General features: G+C 41.5%; 2 protein-coding genes across 3 annotated transcripts in view; one reads left to right on the top strand and one right to left on the bottom strand.

Annotated features, from left to right (window-relative positions):
* The window catches only part of ephb2a (eph receptor B2a), a 103,208-nt gene that overhangs the window by 29,283 nt on the left and 47,043 nt on the right, over positions 1–26,882 (bottom strand). The gene's annotated exons all lie outside the window — the stretch shown is intronic.
* LOC148188799 (uncharacterized) lies at positions 17,972–21,299 on the top strand. The gene has a single exon (XM_088082698.1). The coding sequence runs from the start codon at positions 20,055–20,057 to the stop codon at positions 21,156–21,158; it is 1,104 nt and encodes a 367-aa protein (XP_087938824.1). The 5' UTR covers positions 17,972–20,054; the 3' UTR covers positions 21,159–21,299.

Here is a 26,882-nt window from a genome sequence, read left to right as displayed (position 1 = left end):
CCCTTACGAGGACAAGCGGTTACAGAAAATGACTGACTGACTGACAGATTTCATGGATGTTAACCATTTGTTGAAATCTTGCCTTGAATACCTTGAGAAAGTCCCAGATAATGAGGATCAAAACAAAAATTATATTGTCATAATATTGTCATTGGTCATATGGATTCGAGCCAACACATTTTTTTTATCAAAACTTTGACAAATTTTTGAAAACTTCAAATTTGCATAGAAGCTAAGGATGTGATGATAAAACCTCCTTCTATATTAGCTTCGGTCCCTTCAGAGTTATGGGCATTGCACGCAAATCATGTTGGGCTATTGAATGTTCCTCCATATCAAGCCAATTGTTACAGATTGACTTTACACATATGCCAAAATGTAGAGGTTTTTCTTATCTTTTGGTTATTGGTGATAGGTTTTCAACATGGCCTGACGCCTTTCCTACCAGAAAAGAAAATGCACAAAGTGTAGTTAAATGTTTAATGGAACATGTGATTCTAGGAATCAAATGGATTTTCATATTCCTTATCACCCTCAGAGTGCTGGACAAGTAGAATGAACAAACAGAACAATAACAGATAAATTACTAAAAATCCATCAATCTAGACAAATGAACTGAATAGAAGCATTGCCTTTAACATTAATGTCAATTAGGGCAATGCCTAATACAACTATTGGGTTGTCACTGCATGAGGTTTTAATGGCCCGCCCTTTTCCTCTGGGTGTCCAAATGGACAAGAAATTGGTTTCGAATTTGACACATCTTCAAGAAGCGCAACAAAATTATGTTCAACATCTGTTTTGTTTTATTTCAAAATATTCTCAGCAGGTGATAGATTTTCTTCAAGCCAGCTGAGAAGTCCACACATGCCTTCCAACCAGGAGACTACGTTTTGGTTCATAGCCTGAAACCTACTGGTGGAGAACCACATTATAGTCCTCCAATGCAAGTTCCGTTGATAACTAGAACTGCAGTGAAGGTTAAGGGTCAACCACAATGGATACATGCCAGCTGCACTGTTACCACTGACAACACTGATCCCTGCAGCCTAATCACTAGTACTCATGAGATAAAGATAGCAATTAAGAAAGCTAAAAAGGGAAAGGAAAACAAATATCCTTTGGCACACTCTTACCTCATTAATCCCATAATCACCTTTAGTATTATCATCTGTTGTATGATAACTGGATGCATACTTATAACTTCTGACGATAACAGTCACACGGGTAATAGTTCTGGCAACAACCATGTTCAAAGTAATGGAATGCTAACACTTACATACAAACAACAATCAAACAGCCAAACTAATTGCATGGTATGAAGTTTAAGGAAGATATCTGGTCTCTTTTTAAAGGTTGGTATGCTAGAACATGTTCCTGTGACCAATCTCGAGATGCAGTGTTTGTATTACCCATTAACCCCTAACGTGACTAAATCCTATTATATTTACAACGTTACTTATGTTGAGATAGAACCTCAATCTGTAAATGTGAAAGTAAATTATTAATCTACGGAAGATGAAATTTTAACAACTCAAATTATAGTACTAAGCGCTTTATCTGAAAGACCGTCTGTCGATTTTTGTAACTCCATGTGGAGGAACCTGAGCCTGAGCTAAATTTTTTGTGCACTTAGATTCAGATGCTTATCAGGATTTTCAGCCGGTTATACTTAAAGCTGCCCAAGAGAAGCCACCTGTAGTATGTGTGCGTGCTATAACAGGAATTATACAGCATAACATAGGTTATACTCATGGCTCGTATTGCTCGTATGATTTGGATATCCTTTCTAACTAACCTTTCTCTGCCTTAGAGCATGTTATTTGGCTTTGTGGCAACAAAGTATACACCTTCATCCCACCAAATTGGCAAGGGGTTTGTTCCCCATACTGGATCCCAACGACTGTTGAGTTTAATCCTAAAACTGAAACTGTGGGGAAGCAAACAGAACGGGAAGAGCCTCCCCAGACAATTAAATGGCCTTCTCAATTACCAGATGGATATGATCCAAAATTGACAATAAAAGAAAATGATAATAATTCGGTTTAAAAAGAATTTGATTTATCTTTAGACGCTAATCATCCTTTTATTTCTAATTTATGATATAATTCACTTATGACAAAGGTACGTAGACTGACCAAAAAATCTTGTTATGCCTGCTCATTACTCCCACAGTCAACTCAGGAATTATTTCCAATGGTAGCTATACCTCTTGAAGGTCCAAAAGGATTACCTTCATTGTGTGTAATGGCCTATCAGTATGTGATTCAAACTCATCCTGATTTAATAGCACCTGATGAGTCTACATTCTTCAGTAGACCTGTAATTCGGTCTAACAATATTTACATTGGGAAAACTAAGGCCATGGTATCTAAAATAGGTGCTGTTTTGCATAAAATGATTCAATATGTAATTTATTCTAATATTACTATTATTAGAATTTTTGCTACTCAATGTTCCAGAACACTATTCATCTTTAATGGGTTGGCCAAGTTTTTATAAGAAACATATTTTACCAGCCGATCTAGCTACTGATAACATTTTGTCTTCAGCTGCACTTAATTCCTCAGCTGTTTTTGATGTTTGTTTAAATGGTTTGCCACTAGAAATACAAAAAGGTCAAAATTTAGGATTCCTGGAGCCAACTCAATGCTGTCACACTGTTGATTCTTTAGGAAATTACTCCCAATTAGCAAAATTAGGTACTGCTATAATGCCAGTTTTTCATTGGTGTTGTGGAATGAATGTCTGGAATTACTTACCTCCACTATTTAAGGGACGTTGTGGGTTATGTTTTCTAAATGACATTACCTACATAGTTGAACCTGTTAAATTTTTGCCAAGTCATGAAAACGCCTCACGACAAAAGAGAGAACTGTCTGAAGTAATGGGATACATACATCTCAAAAATACTGATCCAGTGGATTATGGCTACTCGCGCTGCCAAGTGATTATCAGCTTTACACCCATTCTCAGTTATGCTAATCATAATCTTATAGCGTTGACAAGACGTGATGTAGCTTTAGTCGCTAATACTACCTTTATGGGTTTCCATGCTATTGGTAGTGAATTATCTTTACTTCGGAGATATGCTATTGACAACATGATTGCTTTAGATGCTGTGACTGCCTCTCAAGGTGGAGTATGTGCAATTGTAGGTGAGGGATGTTGTACATATATTCCCTCAGAGTCAGAAGGTCTAGGTAATCTGACTGTTGCAATTAGAAATTTACAGGAGATACAGGAAGGAATTATCAGGAGAAATAGTGACAAATGAGCTACAGCAGGTCATAGCAATTCACAGATATGGGATGCAGTTACTAAATTCTTTAATGGAAACCCTACAGTTGCATGGCTTTTGAGTATCAGGGCTCCCATATTCTGTATTGTTTTCATAGTTGGTGTAGTAGTATGTTGCTGTTTTCCTATTCTCTGTGCACTGATTTTGAAATCTGTTTCTTCTCTCACATACATGACCATGATACAAAATCCGGTTAGAAACATAAACATATACCCCCCACCTGAGCCGGATCGTTCTGAGTCCACATCTCTGTCTTCTGACAATTCTGACAATTCTGTTGATGATGTGGACTGAGCAACATTCATCAAATACATACATATAATACATGATGATGTCTGATTACCGCTAATCTTATGTTTTGACAATCTTAGGAGGCTGCCGCTCCATATACGAAGAATCTGAAGGAACGATTTCCATTCCCTCATCTTTAGTTTGGGAAGGTATAGGTGAAAGAGGGAGGTCTGGGTTTTTTCAAATTAAACTGGGTCTCTGTTCCTCGGAACTTAGTGGAGGGAGAGGAATCCAAACCGCGCCTTAAGGGAGGATGGGACAAACCTAAAGATTCTAAGTGATGGTTGACAGTAGTGACATCCTATTTGGAGTCTCTGTTATTATGCATGATGTTTTAATTTGCTAGTTATTGTAGTGTAGTGAGTATCAAGATACATAAAAGGAAAAAGGAAAAAAAAAGATAAAAAGAAAAAGGGGGAACTGTTAGTATGTATTTTAGGATTATGCATACATTATACTCTATGTCTACCTCAAGTAAAGAACTACCCATATATAGTGAAGCCTTAATGCCTGTAAGTTGACCATAGATACCTGAGATGGACCAGTGCCAGCAGATTTAGCAACACAAACACATTCCTCACTTCTTAGAAGAACCTTAGTTCCTGACATGTTAGAATTTGATCCTAACCATCTACGTCATAACAAATACATAAATACCACTGTGTTTTCTCTGTTCGTTGTCGAACGGTCACTTGCATGTTTCCCTCGTTCCTGTGTCGACCTGAGTGCTCGTAATAAACGTTTCCTGACTGAAGCTTCAACAGGTGTCTCTGCTCCTCAGTTGCAACACAGAATATCATCCTATCATGGAACCAGGAAGTAGTGACTCTGGTAAGTCAAGACAGTAACAAGCTTGATGTGGGGGATGTTTAGAGTGCACCCCCCCCCCCAGCCCAAATAATAATTACATTAATTTTTGAGACCCCCCCACAAATGCGTAGTCACAATTGTTTGATGTAATTTTGTGTGAGAAGGGCCGAGTTTAAATGCACGTTTATTAAAAAACAACACAAGACAGGTTAATATCATACCTATTGAAATTAAAAGTACATGACCTTATCATTTCAGTTAAGCTTGACTGACTCATTTTATCCCAGATATACAGTTTATGGTGTGTAATAATGGATAGGCACTAGAAAGTTAGCTTACATGTAGTTTTCAGCTGCCAATAAGTGATTGTTACACTATTGGCCAGAAGGGTGTTTATGTCTTGAAATACCTTGATCTGAATTTATTGCCATAATTCATTATTTCCAACAATCAAACATGGTTACCTCACAACCATAAAGAAAATTGACCTTCAGGATTTCACACACTGCACTGATACCCGTTTCCCCTTTAGGCTACTCCAAGGTCTATTTTACCACCCATTTCTATCATCGATTTAACTTACACTCGTAATTGAATGCAACACAATGAATTTCTACAGGAATTTTCATAATTTAATCAAACTGAAATTTTTAATGTTGAGTTCTTTTTTAACAATGTAACATAACAATGTTTTTTTCTGTGTTCTGAAAAAAAGATTTTGTTTGATTAAACTATGAAAATTCCTTGAGGGAATATTCTTTTCTCATCACTTTTTGGGTGAGCTTGAAGTCAGTGAAAAATAAGAGAGATTTAAATGGCCCATTTTTCAGCGTACCACATAGCTGTCTTTGATTTTCATGGCTCTGGGAGCTCTAAAGTGTCCAACTTCCTGATCCCTCCAGCAATTCATGAGTTAAAATGTCACATTTTAAAGCTCTCCCACGTTACCTGTTCGAATACATGGTTAGTTTTTCTGTAAGATTACCAGCTCTTCTATTGGCTTTACCATGACTGTTGACATATACTGACTATACCCTGTCACTTCTGTGAGTAGTAACATATTGATAGTCAGAGGGTAACTGCTTTCTATTTAAAGACCTTCAGATTAACATTATTTTTCAGGTCATCAGAACACAAAAAACTTGGTCTTATTTATCTACACAGTAACAGTAACATTTTCTTTCCTTCACATCCGGAGTTCAACTGTCCGGCGGACCCTACTCATTAGTATCCCTGAATAGACCTCACCAGGGAGGCTGAGGAGTGTGATCCCACTATAGTTGGAACACACCCTCCGGTCCCCCTTCTTAAAAAGAGGAACCACCACCCCAGTCTGCCAGTCCAGAGGCACTGCCCCGACGCAATGTTGCAGAGTCGTGTCAATCATGACAGCCCCACAACATCCAGGGCCTTAAGGAACTCTGGGTGGACCTCATCCACTCCCGGGGCCCTGCCATGGAAAAGCTTTTTGACCACCTTGGCAAACTCATCCCCAGAGATGGAAGAGCCCACCCCAGAGACCCCAGGCCCTGCATCTTGCCCGAAAGGCGTGTCGGTGGGATTGAGGAGGTCTTTGCAGTTTTCCTTCTACCGATCCACAATGTCTCGAGTCGAGGTCAGCAGCGCCCTGTCCCCACCATACAGTGTTGACAGAGCACCACTTCCCCCTCCTGAGACGCTGGATGGTGGTCCAGAACTCTTCGAAGCTGTCTGGAAGTCGTTCTCCATGACCTCACCAAACTCCTCCCACGCCCGGGTTTTTGTCTCAGCGACCAGCATAGCTGCACTCTGCTTGGCCTGCCCGTACCTGTCTGCTGCCTCCATGAGTCCCACATGCCAAGAAGGCCCGATAGGACTCCTTCAGCTTGACGGCATCCCTCAATGCTGGTGTCCACCAACGGGTGCGGGTGTTGCCGCCCCGACAGGCACCGAACACCTTATGGCCACAGCACCGGTTGGCCGCCTTAGCAATGGAGGCAAGGAACATGGACTCAATGGTCGAAGCTCTCCCGGAGGTGGGAGTTGAAGCTCCTTCTAACGGGAGACTCTGCTAGACATTCCCAGCAGACCCTTACAATGTGTTTGGGTCTGCCAGGTCTGACCGGCGTCCTCCCCTACCATCAGAGACAATTCACCACCAGGTGATCGCCCCTCTCTTCACCCAAGTGTCAAGACATGCGGCCGCAAGTCCAACGATACAACTACAAAGTCGATCATCAAACTGCGGCCTTGGGTGTCAAGTGTGCATATGGACACGCCCCTCCAGATCTCACTGTCGTTGCCAACATAAGCATTGAAGTCCCCCTGCAGAAAGAGGGAGTCCTCAGAAGGAGCACTCTCCAGCACCCCCTCTAAGGACTCCAAAAAGGGTGGATTCTCTGAACTGCCATTTGGACCATAGATCTGTTCCCCCACCTGAAGGCAGAGGGAGGCTACCCTCTCGTTCACCGGGGTAAACTCCAACATACAGTCACCAAGCCGGTAAGTATTGCCACCCCTGCCCGGCGCCTCTCACCAGTGGCAACTCCAGATTGGAAGAGAGTCCAACCCCTCTTGAGAAGACTGGTTCCGGAGCCCAAGCCATGTGTCAAGGTGAGGCTGACTATATCTAGATGGAACTTCTCAACCTCGTGCACCAGCTCAGGCTCCTTCTCCACCAGAGAGGTGACATTCCATGTCCCTAGAGCTAGCTTCTGCAGCCAAGGATCAGACTGCCAAGGTCCCCGCCTTCGGCTGCCGCCCAACTCACACAGCACCCTTTGGCCCTTCCAATGGGTGGTGAGCTCACGGGAAGGAGGTCCCACGTCGCCTCTTCGGGCTCGCCATTGAGCCCCACCGCCAGGCCTGGCTCCAGGGGGGGACCCCAGTGACTCGCGTCCGGGCGAGGGAAACTTTGAACCATTTTTTTGTATTCATCAGAAGGGGTCCAGTGAGCTACACTTTGTCCGGTCCCTATCTAATAATATATCTAATATATAATATATTATAATATCATATAGAACCTTTAGTAACATAGTTTTACAATGTACTTTGATAGAAACCTTTACAGTGAATAATGGGAATAATGACCATAATGCTGCCGTAGCACTCACTTCAGGAGATACTCCCTCTGGTGGCCTAAACCAGTAACTACAGTTCAATACATAAATCTAAAAGCATTACAAACGTGCATTTAAACTCATTCCATCTCACACAAAATTACATCAAACAATTGTGACTACGCATTTGTGTGTGTGTGTGGGGGGGGGGTCTCCATAATTAATATCATTATCATTTGGGCTCGGGGGGGGGTTACATCTCATGAATTAATATGCGAATCTCTCCGCTCTCCGCAGCCCTAGATGCGCTTATATCATGGTCATAAAATTGTAATAATTCATCAAATCATAACGCCTCGACGGATCTCTGTCAAAACACCAGAGATGATTGATATTCATGTAAGGAACCTACCCATGTGACCGTCCCATTTTCATTTTTCATTATTTTCCATGAAATCACAAAAAAATGGACATAAACAAAATTTGACCATTATTTTGAAATTCGCTTTCTTAGTTGTGGTTTCTGACCAAACACGGGATAATTAAAAAATGGCTCTAAAATTCAGTTCTCATTTAATAGTTTAAAATAAGTAAACAAGTAAATGAGACGTTTTTTTTCTTGTTTTTCATGCAGTTCAATCCCCTCTGAAAACGAATCATACGTTCATACCCCAAGTAATATGTAGGCCCCAAGTACCAATTCAAAATGTAATGGCATATATTGCAGCAACACTCCCAGGCCTTCTGTTTTGCATTCAAATATTTATTCTCCTGTAGATCAACTTTTTTTATTGGATGTGATCTCTGCTGAGTCAGCACACATGCAGCCATGATCTTCTCTTCAGTCCTCATTTGTGTCCTTTGTTTAAAGAAGTAATCTCATTAAAAACAGCATGAAGCCCCTCATTGCTTTTACTAATTTAAGTCACTCTCAAATTGATTGTCTTGTTGATAGTGCTACTGGCTCACTTTGATCAGCTCTTTACTCCGTTGCACCTCTTAAGAAGAAAATAATAAACAAAGAAAGTTAGCTCCATGGTTTAACCCCTGGACCTGCAAATTAAAACAAATATTTTGAAAATTTGAGAGAAATTGGCGTTCAACCAACCTGGAAGAGTCCTGTTTAGTCTGGCAGGACAGTCTTAAAACGTACAGAGAGGCCATCCACCATGCCAGAGCAAACCATTACTCATCGTCAACTGAGGAAAATAAAAACAATCCCAGGTTTCTTTTCAACACTGTAGCACGGCTGACTCAGAGTCACAGCTCTATAGAGCCTTGTATTCCTTTAGCCCTCAGTATTAATGCCTTTATGAGTTTCTTTAATGATAAAATTATGCTGCAAGCAGTGATAAAAGGGCCCTCACACCAGCACCTATGTCGGGGTGCTGGTGTGACTCCAACTGAAGCGGTTGTTTATTTCTGTGAAAGTCGGATAATGTAAGCAGAGAGTTTGGACCCTGGAGTGAGCTATTTCACATGGTGTAGTACTTCAAGCGGCCACTAGGTGACAGCGGAGGGGAGACAAATTCCATGTCATCTTTGTTTACAACATTTGTAGACCAAACCATGTAAATATCATATTAATCCAATGATAACTGACCCTCAAAGCTTACTTCCTGTTGTCAGTAGGTGGCGCTGTTATGACAAGTGAATATTGTCATAGAGATGTGTTAAGGACTGTGTTCAGAGACTCTTATCAAACCTATGAAGTTTCAGGCAGATTAGAAAATGTACACCAAAGTTACAACAATTTCCTCTTTTATGGTGGGACATCAAAATTGTACCCCACATGATGGGTAGAGAGGGTCCTCGCACCATTTAGTGCTTGCATTTGACACCATCAAATCTTACTGCACAGACTGGAACACTGAATTGGCCTTAAAGGAACGTCACTAAGCTGGTTTAAATCATATGCATCAGATAGTTCCCAGTTTGTTCATATAAATGATCAATCCTCCATGCATACTAAGGTCTGTGTTGGAGAACCACAAGGTTCTGTACTTGGACTAATCCTTTCCACTTCATATATGCTTCCCCTAGGCAACATCATTAGAAGTCACTCTGTAAATTTCTATTGTTATGATTATATGCAACTGTATCTATCTATGAAGCCACATGAAACTGATCACTGTTATTTAGACTTCAAGCATGCCTTCAGGACATAAAAGCCTGAATGAGCTGCAATTTCCTGATGTTAAATTCCAACAAAACTGAAGTTATTGTTCTTGGCCCCCAACACCTCAGAAACCTAGACATATCCTGTCTCAAACAGACGCTGAAAAATTAGTGCATGCATTTGTTACTTCTAGGCTGGATTACTGTAACTCCCTATTATCCGGTTGCCCCAATAAGTTTCTGAAGTCTCTCCTGCTGGTGCAGAACGCTGCTGCATGTGTTCTAATGGGAACTAAGAAAAGGGATCATATTTCTCCTGTTTTAGCTTCTTTGTACTAGCTCCCTGTAAAATCCAGAATTGAATTTAAAATCCTCCTCCTTACCTACAAAGCTCTGAATGGACAGGCTCCGTTCTATCTGTCACAGCTCATAGTTCCCTACCAACCCTCAAGAGCACTGTGCTCTGAAAATGCAGGGTTACTTGTGATTCCCAAAGTCTCCAAATTTAGGATGAGAGCCAGAGCCTTCAGTTACCATGCTCCTCTTTTATGGAACCATCTTCCAGTTTCGGTCAGGGAGGCAGACACTGTCTCCAATTTAAAGGGTAGACTTAAGACCTTCCTCTTTGATAAAGCCTATAATTAGGGCTGGCTAAGGTTGCCTGGACCAGCCCCTCGTTAGGCTGACAAAGGTTTAGTCTGACGGGACTTTTCTATGATACACTGAGCTCCTTTTTCCTTCTCTTGCTCCCTCCATCTGCAATCGCTCATCTTTTTACTGCATTACACTAACCCGCTTGCCTCTCTGGAGCTCCCTTGTTTCATAGTTTTCCTGGATCTTGGCTGCGCCTGGATTGTGCTGTGGCTGCATTGATGCTGTACCTCCAGCTCGCCTTGAATGTGGTCTTGGTTGTGCTGTTGCTGTGGTCCTGTCTGAACCTGCATCTGTGTTGCGGGCCTTGGTTGTGCAGATGCCGTGGTCCTGCTTGACGCGACCTTCTACTGCCATTATTATGTGTCATGCCTCCACTATTGATATATGCATGGGACACTTATCAACACATACGATATTTGAATATAACATCACATGCTATCATAAAGTGCATGTAGTAATTTTACGTCTGTCACTATTATTAACGATATGCTATTGTTACCATTTTTGCTGTGTATCTCTCCCCCTCTCTCCCTCTCTTTTTCTCTCTCTCACTTTCTCTTTCCTTTTTGTCATTACTGTTTTAATTGTTATTTACGACATCTATTGAACGTCTGTCCATCCTGGAAGAGGGATCCTCCCTCAGTCTTTCTTCCTGAAGTGTCTGGCATTTTTTTCCTCCCATTACAGGTTTCTTTTAGGGGAGTTTTTCCTTAAACAATGTGAGCTTCTAAGAGCAGAGGGATGTCATATGCTGTAAAGCCCTCTGAGGCAAAATTGAGCATAGCATTAGTTCAGGCAGGCCACGGAGTCAAGCGCTGCCACTGTTGATATCAGCTGATATCATAAAAGCCCTCATCAGCTTGATGGCCAGCTGATTTGCTTCTAAGAATCTGATTCACTTAATGAGTCAGTCGGGTGATGTCCAGCAGCAAATAGAAAACCACAGTTCGCAGGTTATCAGTAACACTGCGCCTGAGGAGGAGGAGGTAGTGAGAGGGGATGCAGTTGACACTGAGGTCAGCAGGCCAGCCAAAGAGAGAACCATGGAGCAGAAGGCTAGAGTTAGAAGGCCAAGGGCAAATGATAGTAAAGAGTGGGAAACGGTTAACAGTGACTTGTTGGTAATCTTAAGTGCGCTTAGAGGAAATGTGGTTGAGAGGTTAGAAAATATGGGAGAGGTGATTTACTCATATGGCGCAGAGAGATTGGGGTGCATGACAGAAAGAGGGGAAATAGAGTACAGGTAGGCAAGTCTAGAAGGCAAAGAGAAAGTTAAGTTAAGTTAAGAAAACAGTGGGAAAAGGCTACAGATGAAGAGAGGGAGGGAATCAGTGTTTTGCAAGAGGAATTGAGAGACAGGATAGCAGCACTTAGAAGGCAGAGCATCTCAGGAAAAAGAGGAGATAAAAAAACTGTGCAAGGACAGCTTTTTTTAGGGACCCCTTTAAATTTGTGAAAGGTTTGTTTAATCGGGAAAAAGGGGGGCAACTTAGCGCAACAAGGCTAGAGGTTGAAGAATATTTGAGAAAGACTTATTCAGACTTAGAGGAGAATAGGAGTGGGGGTCTTCCACCTGATATGCCTCCATTAGGAGAGATAAGTCAGGAGTTGGATGTTAGGTCACCTAGGTGGAAAGAAGTTCAGGAAGTGGTTAGGTGTGCAAAGGCTTCTTCTGCCCCAGGGTCTGATGGAGTCCCCTGCCGGGTTGCTAAAAGTGCACCTGACATCCTTAAGTTTTTGTGGAAACATCTTAAAATAGTTTGGGAGAAACAAATTATCCCCCTAGAAAGGAATGGGTTGATAGACTTGATGGTGCAAAAGGCGGGGATACCAGGTTTTTCAGGGTGCTTTGAGCATACTAGCATGATCTGGCACCAGATTCAGGCAGCCAAGAGAGAGAAAAGAGACCTGCATGTAGTATTTTTGGGTTTGGCTAATGCATTTGGTTCAGTGCCACATAGCCTTATTTGGAGTGCTTTTGAGTATTTAGGGTGCCAGGAATAGTTGTCAACTTAGTGAAAGCATATTTTCAGGACATTAGATTATGTATAAGTATGGCAGATTTCACAACAGACTGGCAGAGGCTAGAGATAGGTATTACGGTAGGATGTTCAATTTCGCCATTGGCATTTACAATGGCAATGGAAGATATAATCAGGGCATCCAAGTAGGTTGTAGAGAGAGATGTCAAAATGTGATGTGTCCCATGGGATGTTCCACCAATTAGGGCTTACATGGATGACATGACGCTAGTTACTAGAATGGTGCCATGTACAAAGAGGATATTAGAGAAGATCTCAGGACCTCACCAAAGACCTCAAGTGGGAAAGCATGAAAATCAAGCCAAGTAAGTCTAGAAGTACCTCATTATGTAGAGGGAAATTAAATGATAGAAAATTTATCATAGATGATGAGGAAATTCCACCAATTAGGGAAAAGTCAGTGAAGAGCCTAGGTAGGTGGTACAATGTGGATTTGAATGATGTTGAGCAGGTTGTTTAAAAAAGATGTTGCTGAAGGACTGGATAGAATAGATGAGTCAGGGCTCCCAGGAAAGTTAAAGTTGTGGTGTTTGCAGTTTGGGTTATTTCCTAGGTTAATGTGGCCACTGTCAATCTATGAAGTCCTAGTATCTGTTGTGGAGAGAATGGAAAGGGTGGTTAGCTCATATATTAGGAAGTGGTTAGGCACTCCCAGGTGTCTAAGTAGTGTGGCATTGTATGGGAAAGGGAAACTTCAGCTGCCAGTATCGAGCTTAACAGAGGAGTTTAAGTGCGCCAAGGTTAGGGCAGAGTTGTTGTTAGCCGGGAGTAAGGATGTAATAGTTAGGTTTCAAATCCTTCCAAGGGGAGAAAATGGAACCCAAGAGTGGCAGCTCAGGGCACAGAGGCTGCAGAGGCATGCAGAGATAGTAGGTAATGTTCAGTTTGGCTGGGGAGGCTTGGGGCTTGGGCCAGGCAAACCGCTGTGGAATACAGTAGGCTCCAAGGATAGAAGAAAACTGGAAGTGGAACAGGTATGTAGGCAGGAGGAGGCTTTAAGGGGTGCTAAGGCAGTGGCTCAGGCTAAGCAGGGTCAGTGGTTGAATTGGGAAAGTGTAAAGAGTTGGAAGCTTAGCTGGAGGGACCTGTGGAGTATGGAGGAGAGCCGCATTATATTTCTGATAGGGGCTGCATATGACGTGTTGCCAACCCCCCAGAACTTGAAGCTCTGGGTAAATGGCGACCTATCATGCCCATTGTGTTCAGGTACTGCAACTTTAAGACATATTTTGTCAAGCTGCAAAATTAGTTTATCACAGGGCCAGTATATGTGGCAACATAATCAGGTGCTGAGAAGCTTAGCTGCAGGTATTGAGGGGAGAAGAAGACATGTGAATTCAGGAAGTTTTAAAAAAGAGAGTCTAGATATCCTGTTGGTGGTGGGGGGAGGGTCACCGATCAGTGACACACGGGGGGTGTGTCACTGATCGGTGAGTCAATGAATCGTTTATTTCACTGAGCTTACAGTCCCTTGGGAAGCTACAGTGGAAGAAGCCTATGAAAGGAAGAAACTGAGGTACACAGACTTACAGGCAGAAGCTGGGCAGAAAGGATGGAAAGCTAGGGTTCACCCAGTTGAAGTGGGATGTAGGGGATTTGTAGCTGGAGCAGCTATCTCTCTCCTGGGGGAACTTGGGGTGAGGGGACAGAGTTTGAGGAAGACAGTGAGGGAAATGTCAGATGAGGCAGTTAAATCCAGTCAGTGGATTTGGATTAGGAGGAACAATGGTAGCTGGAGACCCGCAGGGGGACCCAATGAACAGACAACTCCTTGAGATCAGGTGGAGAGATCCACTAATCAGTCCTCTCAGGAGAAAATCCAGGAAATGTGAGGGTATTTAGGAGTGGGAGTGGCCTGTTTGAGTCTCTTTGTGTGAGACCATGCTGCCATCCAAGTAAGTGTGTTTGTTGATCCAATTCACCCTTATTTCCCTTAGCTTGAGTCTTTATGTGAGTTGTAGTATATTGGCAATTGTGATGCATGTGCTAGGGAAGGTAGCATCAGCACAGTCACTACCTGGAGTCTGCATGAAAAGAGCCTGGGTCTGTTGAAGGTGCTATTGCTGTTTGGGCTGTGATAGCCATGTGATAGCCAGCCTAGCTAGCTTACTTAACTCAGTTTAGCCTCCTGTGGGATAGCCATGTGTTAGCTTAGCTTAGCTTTGTATCTGTGGTAGCCTGTGGTATCTGTCTGTAGGCTGTGATAGCCATGTGATAACTAGCCTAGCTGGCATGGCTAGCGTGGCTTAGCCTTAGCCTTAGCCTTGTATCTGTGATATCAATGTTTTAGTGTAGTTTAGCCTTTTAACTGTGATAGCTTTGTAGTAGTTTAGCTTGTATCTGTCTGTTGAAGGTGGCAGGGCTGTTTGGGCTGCATAGGAGCAGTGAGGGCTGGCACTAGGGGAGTGGCTTTGGGATGCTAGAGTTCACTGCCTAGCCTCCTGGAGGTGTTGTGGGACCAACTACACTGAAAAAAGTGATTTTGACCCCTAGTAAATGTTACTTATATTAATTAAGCATATTTTAATATAAATAGTTGTGTTATTTAACTCCACTTATAAATATAAGTAATTACATCCTATATTGTCAAAAATATGACTATCATATTTTATTCAATTAAATGTAGCTCGAAAAAATTAAGCGTAACCAAACTGTGCATATCCGGTTTGGATTTTGAAGTTTGCGCATGCGCAAGAACATACCGCCTTTTTATGATTTTGGGGTGCTGGTCAGTTACTCACTCTGGAGTCTGGACACCCTGCAGGTGCATGTTGCTGTCATTACAGGCTGAATTGCGAATTGTTTGCGTAAGTCTTTAATAATCATTGGTATGTGTAGTTTAACTTTCACCATGGTGTAAGCCCTATTTACTTTATTCAAATGATTACATACTCAAGTAGTTACAGCTATGGGCCTATTTAATTGGGTGGTTAAGCTAGCCATGTGAGGATGTGTTAGCTTGTTAATGCTCCTGATATTAGGCTGTCCATGTGGCTAAACATAAGTCAACTCGGCTCCGGGTGGGGTATCAGAAATGGTGAGTTAAGTTTAACTTGAGTCGGTTGGACTTTGATTCGGTTAATAGACATGTGTGTGGCGGTGGCAGCGGCCGAGGAGGAGGAAGAGGAGGAGGAGGAAGCAGAGGCTAAGGCTGCGGTCCACCATACACACCATGTCGTGTGTGGCGACCGGCACAGGCAGCAGGTGTGTGTGTGTGTGTGTGCGGCCGTTACCTCCTCCACGTCAGTCTCTCAGCGAACTACGTCCGACTCACATGCTGCAGCTCACTCATTTTGTATGTTTCTGCATTTATCGTTGGTTTACCACTGAGGCGGACTCATTCTACATGATCAATGTTTTTAAAAACAACGGTGTCTGGATAGCTCCTGTTAACACTGGCATGCATAAGTTTTATGCCATGGTGATACTGTGTTTAGTCAGACATGCCATGCAGCAGGGGACATGACATTTATTACAACTATATAAAAAAATAACTTAAGGCTTAATTTTAAATAAACGTCTTGTGAGCATCTGCTCATTGTACAGTAAATATGTTCTCCAGAAAGAATGAAACAACTGCAGTTCCAACAACATATTATTTGAACATGGGACTTTATTTACTATATTTACTATCAACAAATTTCTTTAAATTCATCATTAAAAATGTTAATAAGTTAAATGTTTATTTTTTAAATTAATAATTTATGCAATATCTGAATGCTGTGAAGTGATTTATAATCATTTATAAGAAGTATAGCACATAGAAAGTAATCTAGTAGTGAATAAATAACATGGCATCTCTTTTCTTTCCCTAACTCTAATCTGTCATCTGATGCATATTTCAGTCGTGCTGAGGCACAGTTGAGATGAAGACTTTTTCACTCATGATTTTTTACTCAATAATAAGCTTAACATTTGTTTACAGACACAATGTTGATAACATGTTTTTTATATTGTGTTAATACTTGGCAGGTTTATCACATCTGATTTTAGGCTTAGGCTGCTGCCCCCGCAACCCGACCCCGGATAAGCGGAAGAAAATGGATGGATGGATGGATGGATTTTCAACCAAGCTTCGGACCTTTATATTCTTTAGGTAAGTACATTTAACAAATAGATTCCTTACTGCCATGTTAATCTTGGAAGTCATGCAATGATCAGTTTAAATTTAACATTAATTTCATCAATTAAACTGCCAATTGTGCCAAGGGAATATAATCGAATTTAGGTGTGTGTAAGTGTGTGGCATGTCTCTCAAGGTCTCACCATGGTCATTAGCAAAGGATGGGCCAAACTAAGAATGCTGTGCCTTTTAAAAGTGTTCATAAAATCATCAGCAGGTTGCCAATAAGGTGTACTCATGATTTCCCATACACATGTAGTGGTTTTAAGTGCCTGTACTGTATGACTCTATGTCACTGCTTTTCCTATGGGACAGTAACACCATATTAGCATGTTTGAACAGCCTTAGTCTCTTTTGGGAAAAAGGATTTTAATATTACATTTCCTCACATTAAGTATTTTCAAGGTACAAGTGACAAGCTTACAAAGTACTTTTTTCTCTGGATGTAAGGTTTTTGGTGATGCGGTGACTGTAAAACACTTAAAGTAATGTTTGATTAGCTGTCTTTTTTCTTCTCCACGTTTCTGTGTTTGTTTGTCTAGTTTATGTGGCAGTGTAAAGATTGTGGTGCTGAAGTGTCTAGACGCTCAGAACTTCTTAAACATTACAGAGAAAGACATAGTCATTTTGGACGTGGCCATCATATTAAGTGTATACATCCAGATTGTCCATGCATCTTTAAGACTTGGAATTTACTTTTGACACACCTGTCAAGGAGTCATAGCAATGCCTTAAAGCACTCTGACAAATTTACATTTTCCTGCCAACTGTGTGGCTTTAGTGAATTTGGAACTGAGCGTGATTATTTTGTACATGTAAACCATCATCTAAAAAAACAATGAGACAGTCAATTGTATGTTTAAAGGCTGTGAATACAAAACCAATGTATATAGTACATTCAAGTCTCACAAAAGTTGGAAGTACAGCTTGCATTCATTTGTAGATTTTAAGGATGGTGTAGTCCATGGACTTTCTGTGACTGAAACTGTAGAGCCCGGTGGTTCAGAGTGCTGTGACAACAGCCAGTCTGATGTTAATTTGAATACAACAATGAAACGGGTTGTGTTTGAACCCAGATGCAGTACGCCAAAACTCAGAGTCAGTTGGTAATGTCTTTTATTAAGACCAACACAAACGAAGATCAGCTCACAGATATTCAGTTCGTTATCCTGGCGGTTAGCCCAAACAATGTCTCTGGGAATCCCACGAAGCGAAGACACGAAGCTTGAACCTACTGTGGCTGGAGAGCAGGAAACCCCGTAGCTCGACGAGCCGACAACACGTGTGGGAATGTTGTCGGGGATAGCGCTGAATCGTGGTCGGGGACAGGCAGAGGATCCGTAGCCGGGAAAACAGTCTGAAAGAATAACGGTACCGTCGAGGAGCAGGCAGGATGATCGTCGTGGTCGAGCGGTGAGGTCTTTGCCAGTGGAGCCATCAGATTTCCGGAACGCCGGAGCGAAGCACGTGGTCGGGGACAGAAGGCAGGTAGGTACACAGGGTGGCAGGCGCAGAGAGCTGGTCGGGAACAGGCTGGGTCGGCAACAGGAAGTCTGGCAATAAAACGCTGGAGAGTCGTGCATAATAGCAGAGGAACAATCTGGCAGTGAGTGAATGTGTGGGAGTGTCTTAAATACCGGACTGATTGGAGATGAGCTGCAGCTGAGGGAGAGCAGGCTGCAGCAGTGGGCGTGGCTGGCAGGTAGAGCAGGTCAGAGTGAGGTGAGTGGAAAAACACTGGCAGTGGGGAGGAGGAGAATGCAGGAACCATGACAAACAAAGGATCAGACAGACATAGTTGAACAAAAACTTGCAGCATTATTATTAAAACTAGAAAATATTTTTCATGTGCCAAGTGCTGCAGTTGATGAATTGCTCAAAGAACTTCAGTACTTGTTGAGTACAGCATCTCTGTGTAGTACAACAGATGTGATACAAGACACGCTCAGTAGTTACAGCCTGCAAGTTGATCAAACTTTCATTTAAGAACTTGCATCCACTCTCTGTGTATCTAATCCCATATGCAAGTCAATTGGTAAAGGCTGTCCCTAAGCAACATCGTTTAAGCGCAAAAAATACTACAAGGACAATTTCAAAGTTGTAGAGCCCATAGAATATATATTGGATGAAAAAGGCAAAAGAACACTGCAATATGTTCCAGTATTAAAAGTTCTGCACCAGCTTTTCACAGACAGTCACATTCTTAATAAAGTATTAGACAGTAGTCTCACATCAGAGGAAAAAGGAACAGAAGTGATATACAGGTCTTACAGAGATGGTTTGTTCTTTAAAGAAAACAGCTTTTTATCAGGAGGCCAATTGAGAGTGTTACTTAATTTGTACGTGGATGATTTTGAGATTTGTAATCCGCTCGGCACACCTCGCAAAAAACATAAAATCTGTGCTGTTTATTGGACTCTCAGCAATTTACCGCCTGGTTCCCATTCCTCATTGTCTTACATTCATTTGGCTTTACGTTTATGGTGTTAAAAGGCCGTGTGTTCTCTCTGCATGTCTTTCTCATTTCAACGTTTGCACTGGCTACCCCCTGATGTTGCACATGACATCTTTGAAGGCATAGTACCAGTTGGCACATTGTCTGAATCATTTAATGTCCAAAAAATGTTTCACACTGGACAGTCTCAATGAGTCCATTTTGAAATTTCCTTACAAATGGACAGACAAGAGTAATCGTCCACATTCTATTCCAAAGGCCTTCATGCAGAACAAAACTATTGGAGGGAACGCTCACGAAAATTGGAGTCTCTTGCGTTTTCTCCCATTTTTGGTTGGACAGTTAGTGCCCTCAAATGAGCCAGCCTGGCAGGTCATTTTGGACCTGAGGGATATTATGGATTTAGTTGTTGCACCAGTACATACTGCGCAATCACTTGCTTTCCTTGAGGAAAGAATCTGTGATCACAGATGCAGGCTACAAGAGGTGTTTCCAGGTATAAAACTTTTACCAAAACATCATTTCGTCGAACATTATCCACAGATGATTTGATTTTTTGGTCCGCTCATTTGTCTGTGGACAATGAGATTTGAAGCAAAGCATAGTTTTTTTAAACAGGTCGTTCGTCACACACGCTGCTTCAAAAACATATCTCTGGCAGTGAAACATCAGGTCATGATGGCATATTACTTGGAGTCAAACACAACCAAAAAATGCAGCCTGACTGTCTCAGTTGTCTCAACTGTCTCTGTTGACATTTTGCATCAGGATGTACAGAAAGTTTTGACACTAAAATACCCTGATATTGCACACATTCAGCTCACTTAGACTGCATCTGTCAATGGAGTGACATACAGAGAGGGCATGGTTGTTGTTTGTGGCTCTACTGGTGGCTTGCCAGACTTTGCAGAAGTTGTCTAGATGGTTGTTTTGGAGGGAAACTTGAGTTTCATTGTCAAAGAGTTTGGTGCTTGGTATATGGAGCATTTTAGGGCATTTGAGTTGTGTCCAACCTCTCAAGTCTGCCTCATTCAACTTGGTGCCCTCGTGGACCAGTACCCCTTGGCAGATTACAGGATTGGAGGCCGCCGAATGGTGACACTTAAAAGATTCATACATATACAAGGTCAGATCACACTAAATCATGTTGTGCTTATGTGTTCTTCTGTTTATTCATTTTTTAATATTTGTTTATTTTTCTCTTTCATATTTAGATTGAAGAATGGCAGGGCCCATGAAGCTAAGAGTCATCGTAGAAGAGGATGACTACAGAAGACTTGATCTCCACTCAGGAAAGCCAAAGACTTTAATGGACTTGCACAAAACAATTTGTGATGCATTTGGAAGTGAAAGAGACTTTCGCATTCAATTCATGGATCCTGACTTCAATAATGAGTTCATGAACATTACATCAGTGCAAGACATTCAAGACAGAGGAACAATTAAGCTTGTGTACATGCAAAATTGTTTGGATATGAATCCAATTTCAAGGCCAAACTCTCCAAGCACTGCTGGATCATCTGCAAGCCCATCAAGCATTCACACACCTCAGAGTGTGGCCTCATTGTTCTCATCTGACTCCGACACCACCATCATTCTGTCCCATTCAGACAGCGAGCTGAGAACGCATGCATGGCCCCGTGACTTCACCATTCCTCGCTTCCCATACAATGTGGAGGTTCAGCTTCAGTGGGGAAATAAGATATTCAGAGAAACTGGCACAAGTCTGAAGATTCCACCAGGGCTGAAGTCCAACATCCTAGACAAACTGGCTGAAGAAATTTTCCAGTATACAGCATATCCACAAAATCACCAGATAGATGATGTAGCAGGGGCGCTCATCCAAAAATTTCCCTGTTTGCGAGATCTGTCTGCCAGTGGATACTACAGCTGGGTGATTAGCCTGAAATACAAAATGGCTAATTACCGGACAAAGATGTGGAACATTGGATGTCCTGAAGTGACTGTTAATGCATTGAAAAATAAATCAAGAGATGAATGCTTCCCAGCCAAAAATGTAAAGAAAGCTAAAAAGGCAGAGGTCAATTATTGTCCTTCACACCCCACTGGCGAAACAGATGACAGTCTGGAAAACTTGCGAGTTGAACTTTTGACTGATGTCAGACGAAGAAACGGAGCATCAGATGTAAGAGAGAAGATGTCTAAAACTTTCTCCTACCGAAGAAAAGAAGTGGTGCATGAAAGTCCAGGTGCTGGAGAGATGAAAGTGAGACGACCTGCACTTTTCCATATTAATGAGGTAAATACATGTTTGCTTCCATCCAGTGTGCCTCTTTTCATTGTGCATTTCCACTATGTGTTATGATTTCACTATGTGTATTACAAGAATCACCATTACATAAATAACTGAGCACAGTGTTCTTTGTCTTCTGCCACTTTTTTATGTGCAACAGATAAATACTGAATTTCAGCGAATTACAACACATCCACTCGAGACGACCTTCATGGCACGGTTGGACAGTCTTCAGCCTCAGCTGACATCAGTTTTCCAGAAAAAGGGAGGTGTCACTGGCCAGAAACTAGCCAAACATCTGCAGATCTTACAAGAGGTAACTGTTCATTCATTGTTGTCTACATGTGTGCTTTAATATATTCTGTTTCAGTAAAGCCTGGATCATTAATGTAAGACACATTTCCAAAGAAATGTTTTACATGTTTACATGTTATGGTAGCAAAACCAGCCATGTTTTCTCTGGTGGGACAGTTAATGTACACCACCTGCACTGAGCAAGATTTTTGACCATGCTTAGCACAGCGCTTTCATCCTATACATCCATACATGTCACATATTGTAACCACACCACAATTATTTTGTAATCAAAGGAATAAGGTTATTCATAGTATAACCGTGGGTTGAAAAGTTCAAATATTTTTGTAATTACTTTAGTGCCTGGAAATGTTTTTAATCAGTGGAATCTCTTCACACAGGCTACAAGTGATGTTCATTCAAAAAGGGCAGCAGTCCTTAGAGCACTTTGCCTCTACCTTGGTGAGGATGATGGACATCTGATCCATGAGTATATGGTAAGTTTAATGTTCTGAATGTAACTCATATTTAAGATTCTGAAGTTGTTTGTCCTGTAGTTTTGGCTCCCCACTGGGGTCTCTTCAGTGTACAGCAGAGGTGTCTGTTGTGTTTAAAAGAATAATTTGCTGTTACAGTGCACCATTATAGAATCTTTGACATGTAGTGATGTTTCTTGTGCTGCTTTACCTGTCCAAGACAGTATAGTAAAATGTTTTGTTCCTGTTGCTTATATGATAGAGCCAGGCATAGAATCAAAGCACAAAAGCACACCTTGGAACACTCAGTGCCCATAAAACACTTGATGCACAAATGGACAGCGCCCTGATTGAAATCTGAAAATGTCTGTCATGCAGATGTACAATGTATGGTAAAAAATAATGTTTATTTGTGGCAAAGCATTCTAATGTTTCCCTTTTCTCCTATTTACTTAAAATATACAGGACATCAAAGGAAATGCCATCCCGACAGACATGCAGAAGTGGGCCATGGGCATTTACATCATCGGCAAGGAGAATGGAGATCCTGGACATCATGATGACATCGGAATTTCTGTTGATAGAGCGATCATCCTGGACAACATTGGATCTGCAGCCCAGGCTTGCGCAGTGATGCTTGGAGTGATCTACGCATTGAACCTGCCTACCCCAAGGAACTGAGACACTATTACAAATTCATTCAAAAAGTACTCATGGGAATGGATGGGGAAAAGCTTTCCCCCAAAGTCCTTGGACTAAAGAACAAAATCGGTGTTGGACTGTAGAAATTCTTCAGCCACAGATGTTTTGTTTGGTGTTTGTGAATTGTGCAATGAATGGTTAATGTGATCTCAAAAGCAGCGTCACTAAGAGTTCCACACAGATGAGAAATGCTTTTGTAGAGGATAGAAATATTCACGCAGATAGTGGTGAGGACACTACAACAAACAAACTTACTGGTAGTTATATGTGTTAGGGCAGTGATGAAGGATCGCCTCTTGTCTGTTTCAGGCCAACATCCAAGAGAGTGACAGGATATGCACTTAAATGAATCTTATGATACTCAACAAAGCCACTTGTTTTATTATCAGTTCAGTTGCCTCGGTGAAACATTGCCTTTCGATAATATTGTCATTTCAGAGTCAGGCAACCTGGTTTGTTTTCCAGATGTGGCCTACTGTGTATGGTTTGGGTTTTGAATGTTGCTGAAAGTTTTTTTTTTCCTCTGGGTAATGTTCTCAATTGAAGGCATAGGTATATTTTTGCAAAAAAGATGTAAAGTAAACTCTATAAAGGGTAACTACCACTTTACATGTAACAGGGATAGAACTATTCTGCTGCCTAGTCTCTGATCAGGGCACTACACAAAAGTGTCAGAGTTTATATTGTTCATTCCATCCTTATGGTTATGGTTATGGTTGACAGTATCTGATTAGCGGGTTTCTGCTTTCTTGTGTTTTATCTCTTTAGTAGAGGCTTTTAATATGTAAGGGTTAGAAGCTAAAACAAGTATTGTTGTTTATGCACTTTGCATTTCACAGGTTCTTGTCTTATAAGAAGTATTGTACATGTTGAGAGCAAGCTTTGCCTTCTGTCTTGTCGCATATCAGGAAACTTCACTTAACTTGTGTCAGTTTATTCTTTATTAATGGTTGTTTACACAATCAGAGCAACATATTTTTTTCTTTTGCAAACATAAATGTATCTGTTAAAGTTAACAGTGTTGCTATCTATGCACTGAGTATTTTACAGTTTTTCATGTTAGAAAAATATTCTTGGGTCATTAGACTGGTCTGATGTGAGATGTTAAATATTTGTACCATATTGAAGTTGGTTGTCTAAACACATTTTGTGGTTCTGTGTGATGTATGATAGCTAAAAATATTTCATTAGAATCAACTTAATAAAAATAGATAGTATTTAAACAATTTAATTGATTTGAAAGTGTACAAAAATTTTTAAAAAGCATATATAATTTATATTAGTACATTTAAATGGATTTACTAAGGAAATTTGAGTAAAATCTACTCAAAATAGTTGAGTTACATAAAATAATTTATTTGAATTTACTTAAAAATTATTAGTTCAGTCAACATAATAAAAATATCTAGCTGCAGATAAAATTAGTTCGTGCAACCACTTGACATAATAAAATTATGTTCATTCAACAAAACATTTTTTTCGGTGTAGATGAAACACTGATGAATGGAGGTTCCCATCTGATGACCCAAAGATGTGTTAGTCTTCACTGCTCTCTGATCTTTATATTTAAGCCATAATAGCTGATTGGTGACCCTAGTTTCTTTAGTGTGTACATCCGTGTGACAGGGAGGAGGGGGAGGTGGCAGAGCTTTCTGCCTGATCCGGTTTTTAGTCCGTTCAGACCTGCCACCCTGGCTCTGTTTCCTCTATCCTTTTTTCTTTTTCTTTTTCTATTACTGCTCTCTGGCATTCATATTTAAGTCATAATTGCTGATGAGTGACCCTAGGATACTCATTGAGTGCTTATCCTTTTCTGGAGCACAAGTTTCTTGTGTTTTAGTTCAATTGAACTCACTCGCGCTGCATTATTCAAGCTGCTCTAGCCTGCCTGCTCTTTCCTGTTCCCTCAGCATGCACCCTCCTCCTCCCCACCTCCCCCTTTGTGCCATTCTGACTTGATCAATGTCGTTGTTGTCATTGATGCCTGCTCTGTGGGGTTTTTTTTGTTTTTGTTTTGCTGCTGCTCTCCCTGCCTCAGGCTTCTCTTGTATGCACAGGAAGGGCAAGAACGTGTGCTGTTCCTGCTTAACACTTTCCACGTAAGCATGTGGAAGGGCAGGGGGACCCCAGAACAGAGCCATATTGCCAAATATCAATAACTGCAAAATTATAAATATTTATAACTGCGAATAAAGCTAAATTTAAAAGCTGCTAAGAAGTGTTTTTCTTGACTAATTGGTCCTGACTGAACTGTGTTTTGTGATAATGGGCTTTATAAATAAAACTGAATAGAACTGAATCTCATTAATTCATTATAATTCATTTATATATCCCTGGACTTTAGTTCATATGTGTTTTAGCTAGATTTTAGCTGATATTCAAAACTTGCCGCCCCTCCTCCTCTTCCTTCTGTGTGGATTTCTCCCTGTCTGCTGATTATTCTGTGCTCTAACCTGTATGTATGTGTGAATGTGAGCATGGTGTTTCTCCGTAGGCTGGACCAGGTGCAGGCAATCTCCTGATGGGCTGGTGGAGTATTTAAGCAGTGGCTTCAGACCAGAGTATTACTCCTGCCAAGTGGTAGATGTTCTCACGGCCTCTCAGTATAACCTGTTGGTCCGAGTTTTTTCTTGTTGTTTGCTCGTGTTGCTCATGTTCTTGTGTCTTTTGCCTCCTGTCTCAGAGTAACTGCTGCTCCTTGCTACCTGCTCCAGCCATTGTGGTGTTCACTCGTCTGTGTATCTGCCTGCCTGCCTGCCTGCTTGCCTGCCCGCTCGCTTCTCATCATCATCCGAGCACTCAAGACCTCACAAATCTTCACAAGGGTTTTGTACTGGATGCGAGCACAAGTGGAGATCGCACGGAGCTTCTCCCTCCCGTCACAACCAAAGGACGGTTCGACCTCACTCACCCTCCCCCACTCAGCTCATTCACCTTTTTGTAAATAAATTGCACTATTGTTTCACCTTAATCCTCGTCTGGTGTCTTGTGTCAGCACTTGGGTCCAGAAAATGTCCAACCCGTCACACTTTCTACACATTCAAAATATATCCCACATATCTGTGTTCTCTGAAAAGCTGAAAATAAAGTTTTGAGACTATTTTGAGAAAAAAGTTGTGTTCCATAGTCAGCTGTGCGTTATGTTATTACTCTGTGCTATAGTTTCCCCTTTAGACTGTCTGACAGACACAGAGCCCTGTTTCGGACTCTGTGACTCCGCTCAGCTTTGCTGTGCTCGAGTCCCCTTTCTCCGTTATCTGTAGAGCAATTGCTCGCGGTTCTCTAGTGCGCCACACCGAGAGGTGGGATAGATTTCCACTTAGATGGGCACCTGAAGCACCAGAGCGTACCGTTTCAAAGTAAATAATGAAAACCTGCGTGCAAGTCTTGCCTTGAGGTGGAAACAACCTATTGAAAACAAGCTTCAGCTGATGATTGGACAGGCAAGTTATAAAATTGTGAAAATATGCATGTATCACTAAAATGCTATCAAAAAGCAGAAACACATAAACGCCCCCAAGAACACCTTTTAAAAATATTGCTTCCAGCACCCCCCCACATCCTCTGAACGCCCCCTGGGGGGCAGCACTGCCCCAGCTGAAAAATGCTCTAAGCAAAAGTCTTTCACCTCTGCTACCTCTTTTCATCAGTGCCACTGCCTCCAAACCATGCAACAAAGATGGTCATATCCGTGAAGTTAGGTACTATTTGAACCAATAATGGAACCATTTCTGGTCCCTAAATTTGGTACCAGTAAACAAAAGAACCTTTTTTGGTACTTTACTTTCTGAGTAATAAAGAAAATGTAATTTTTGAACAAGCTGCAGGGGTGAGTTGGTAAACTAAAATGCAGCCATAGAGCTCCCTCGCTGGGTTTCCAGTGGCTCTGCAGAGTTTCATTACTGACCTTGGAGCTTTGGGACACTTCTAAACTAGGCGCTCAAATCCAGATGCACTCCTAAGTACTGACATTTGGCACGGATGCATTCAATGTGAATTGGTAGTTGGCACTCTTAAAAGTACTGAGTTCGGTACCCAGCCCTGCTTGCTACCACAGTAAACTTTCCTTTTCACTTTTACTGTTACCTTTCTTTTACAAATCCTTCCTGACACTCGTCTCCACCCACACTCCCCTGTCTGCACTCACAACAAGAAATGAATTTAAAAAATTGAAAAACACCTTTCAATAATTGACAGCTGTATTAGCATTCTGCATCTTGGTCTAAAGTGCAGCATTTCAATTGGTAGCATTTGGCAAACCCATTGCATTTTTGTAACAGCAAATATGTGCTGACAGTTTTGGTTGTTTTCCTGTCAGCCAAAA

Source organism: Plectropomus leopardus, chromosome 9 (genome assembly GCF_026936395.1).
Source record: "Plectropomus leopardus strain MGB_pleo_1.0 chromosome 9, ASM2693639v1, whole genome shotgun sequence".
NCBI classification, from domain to species: Eukaryota; Metazoa; Chordata; class Actinopteri; order Perciformes; family Serranidae; genus Plectropomus; species Plectropomus leopardus.
This window is presented reverse-complemented; position numbering and strand designations above follow the sequence as displayed.

What these genes read in the sequence shown, in the direction of transcription:
- LOC148188799 (XM_088082698.1), top strand. Translation starts at nt 20,055, where the DNA reads ATGGCAGGGCCCATGAAGCTAAGAGTCATCGTAGAAGAGGATGACTAC.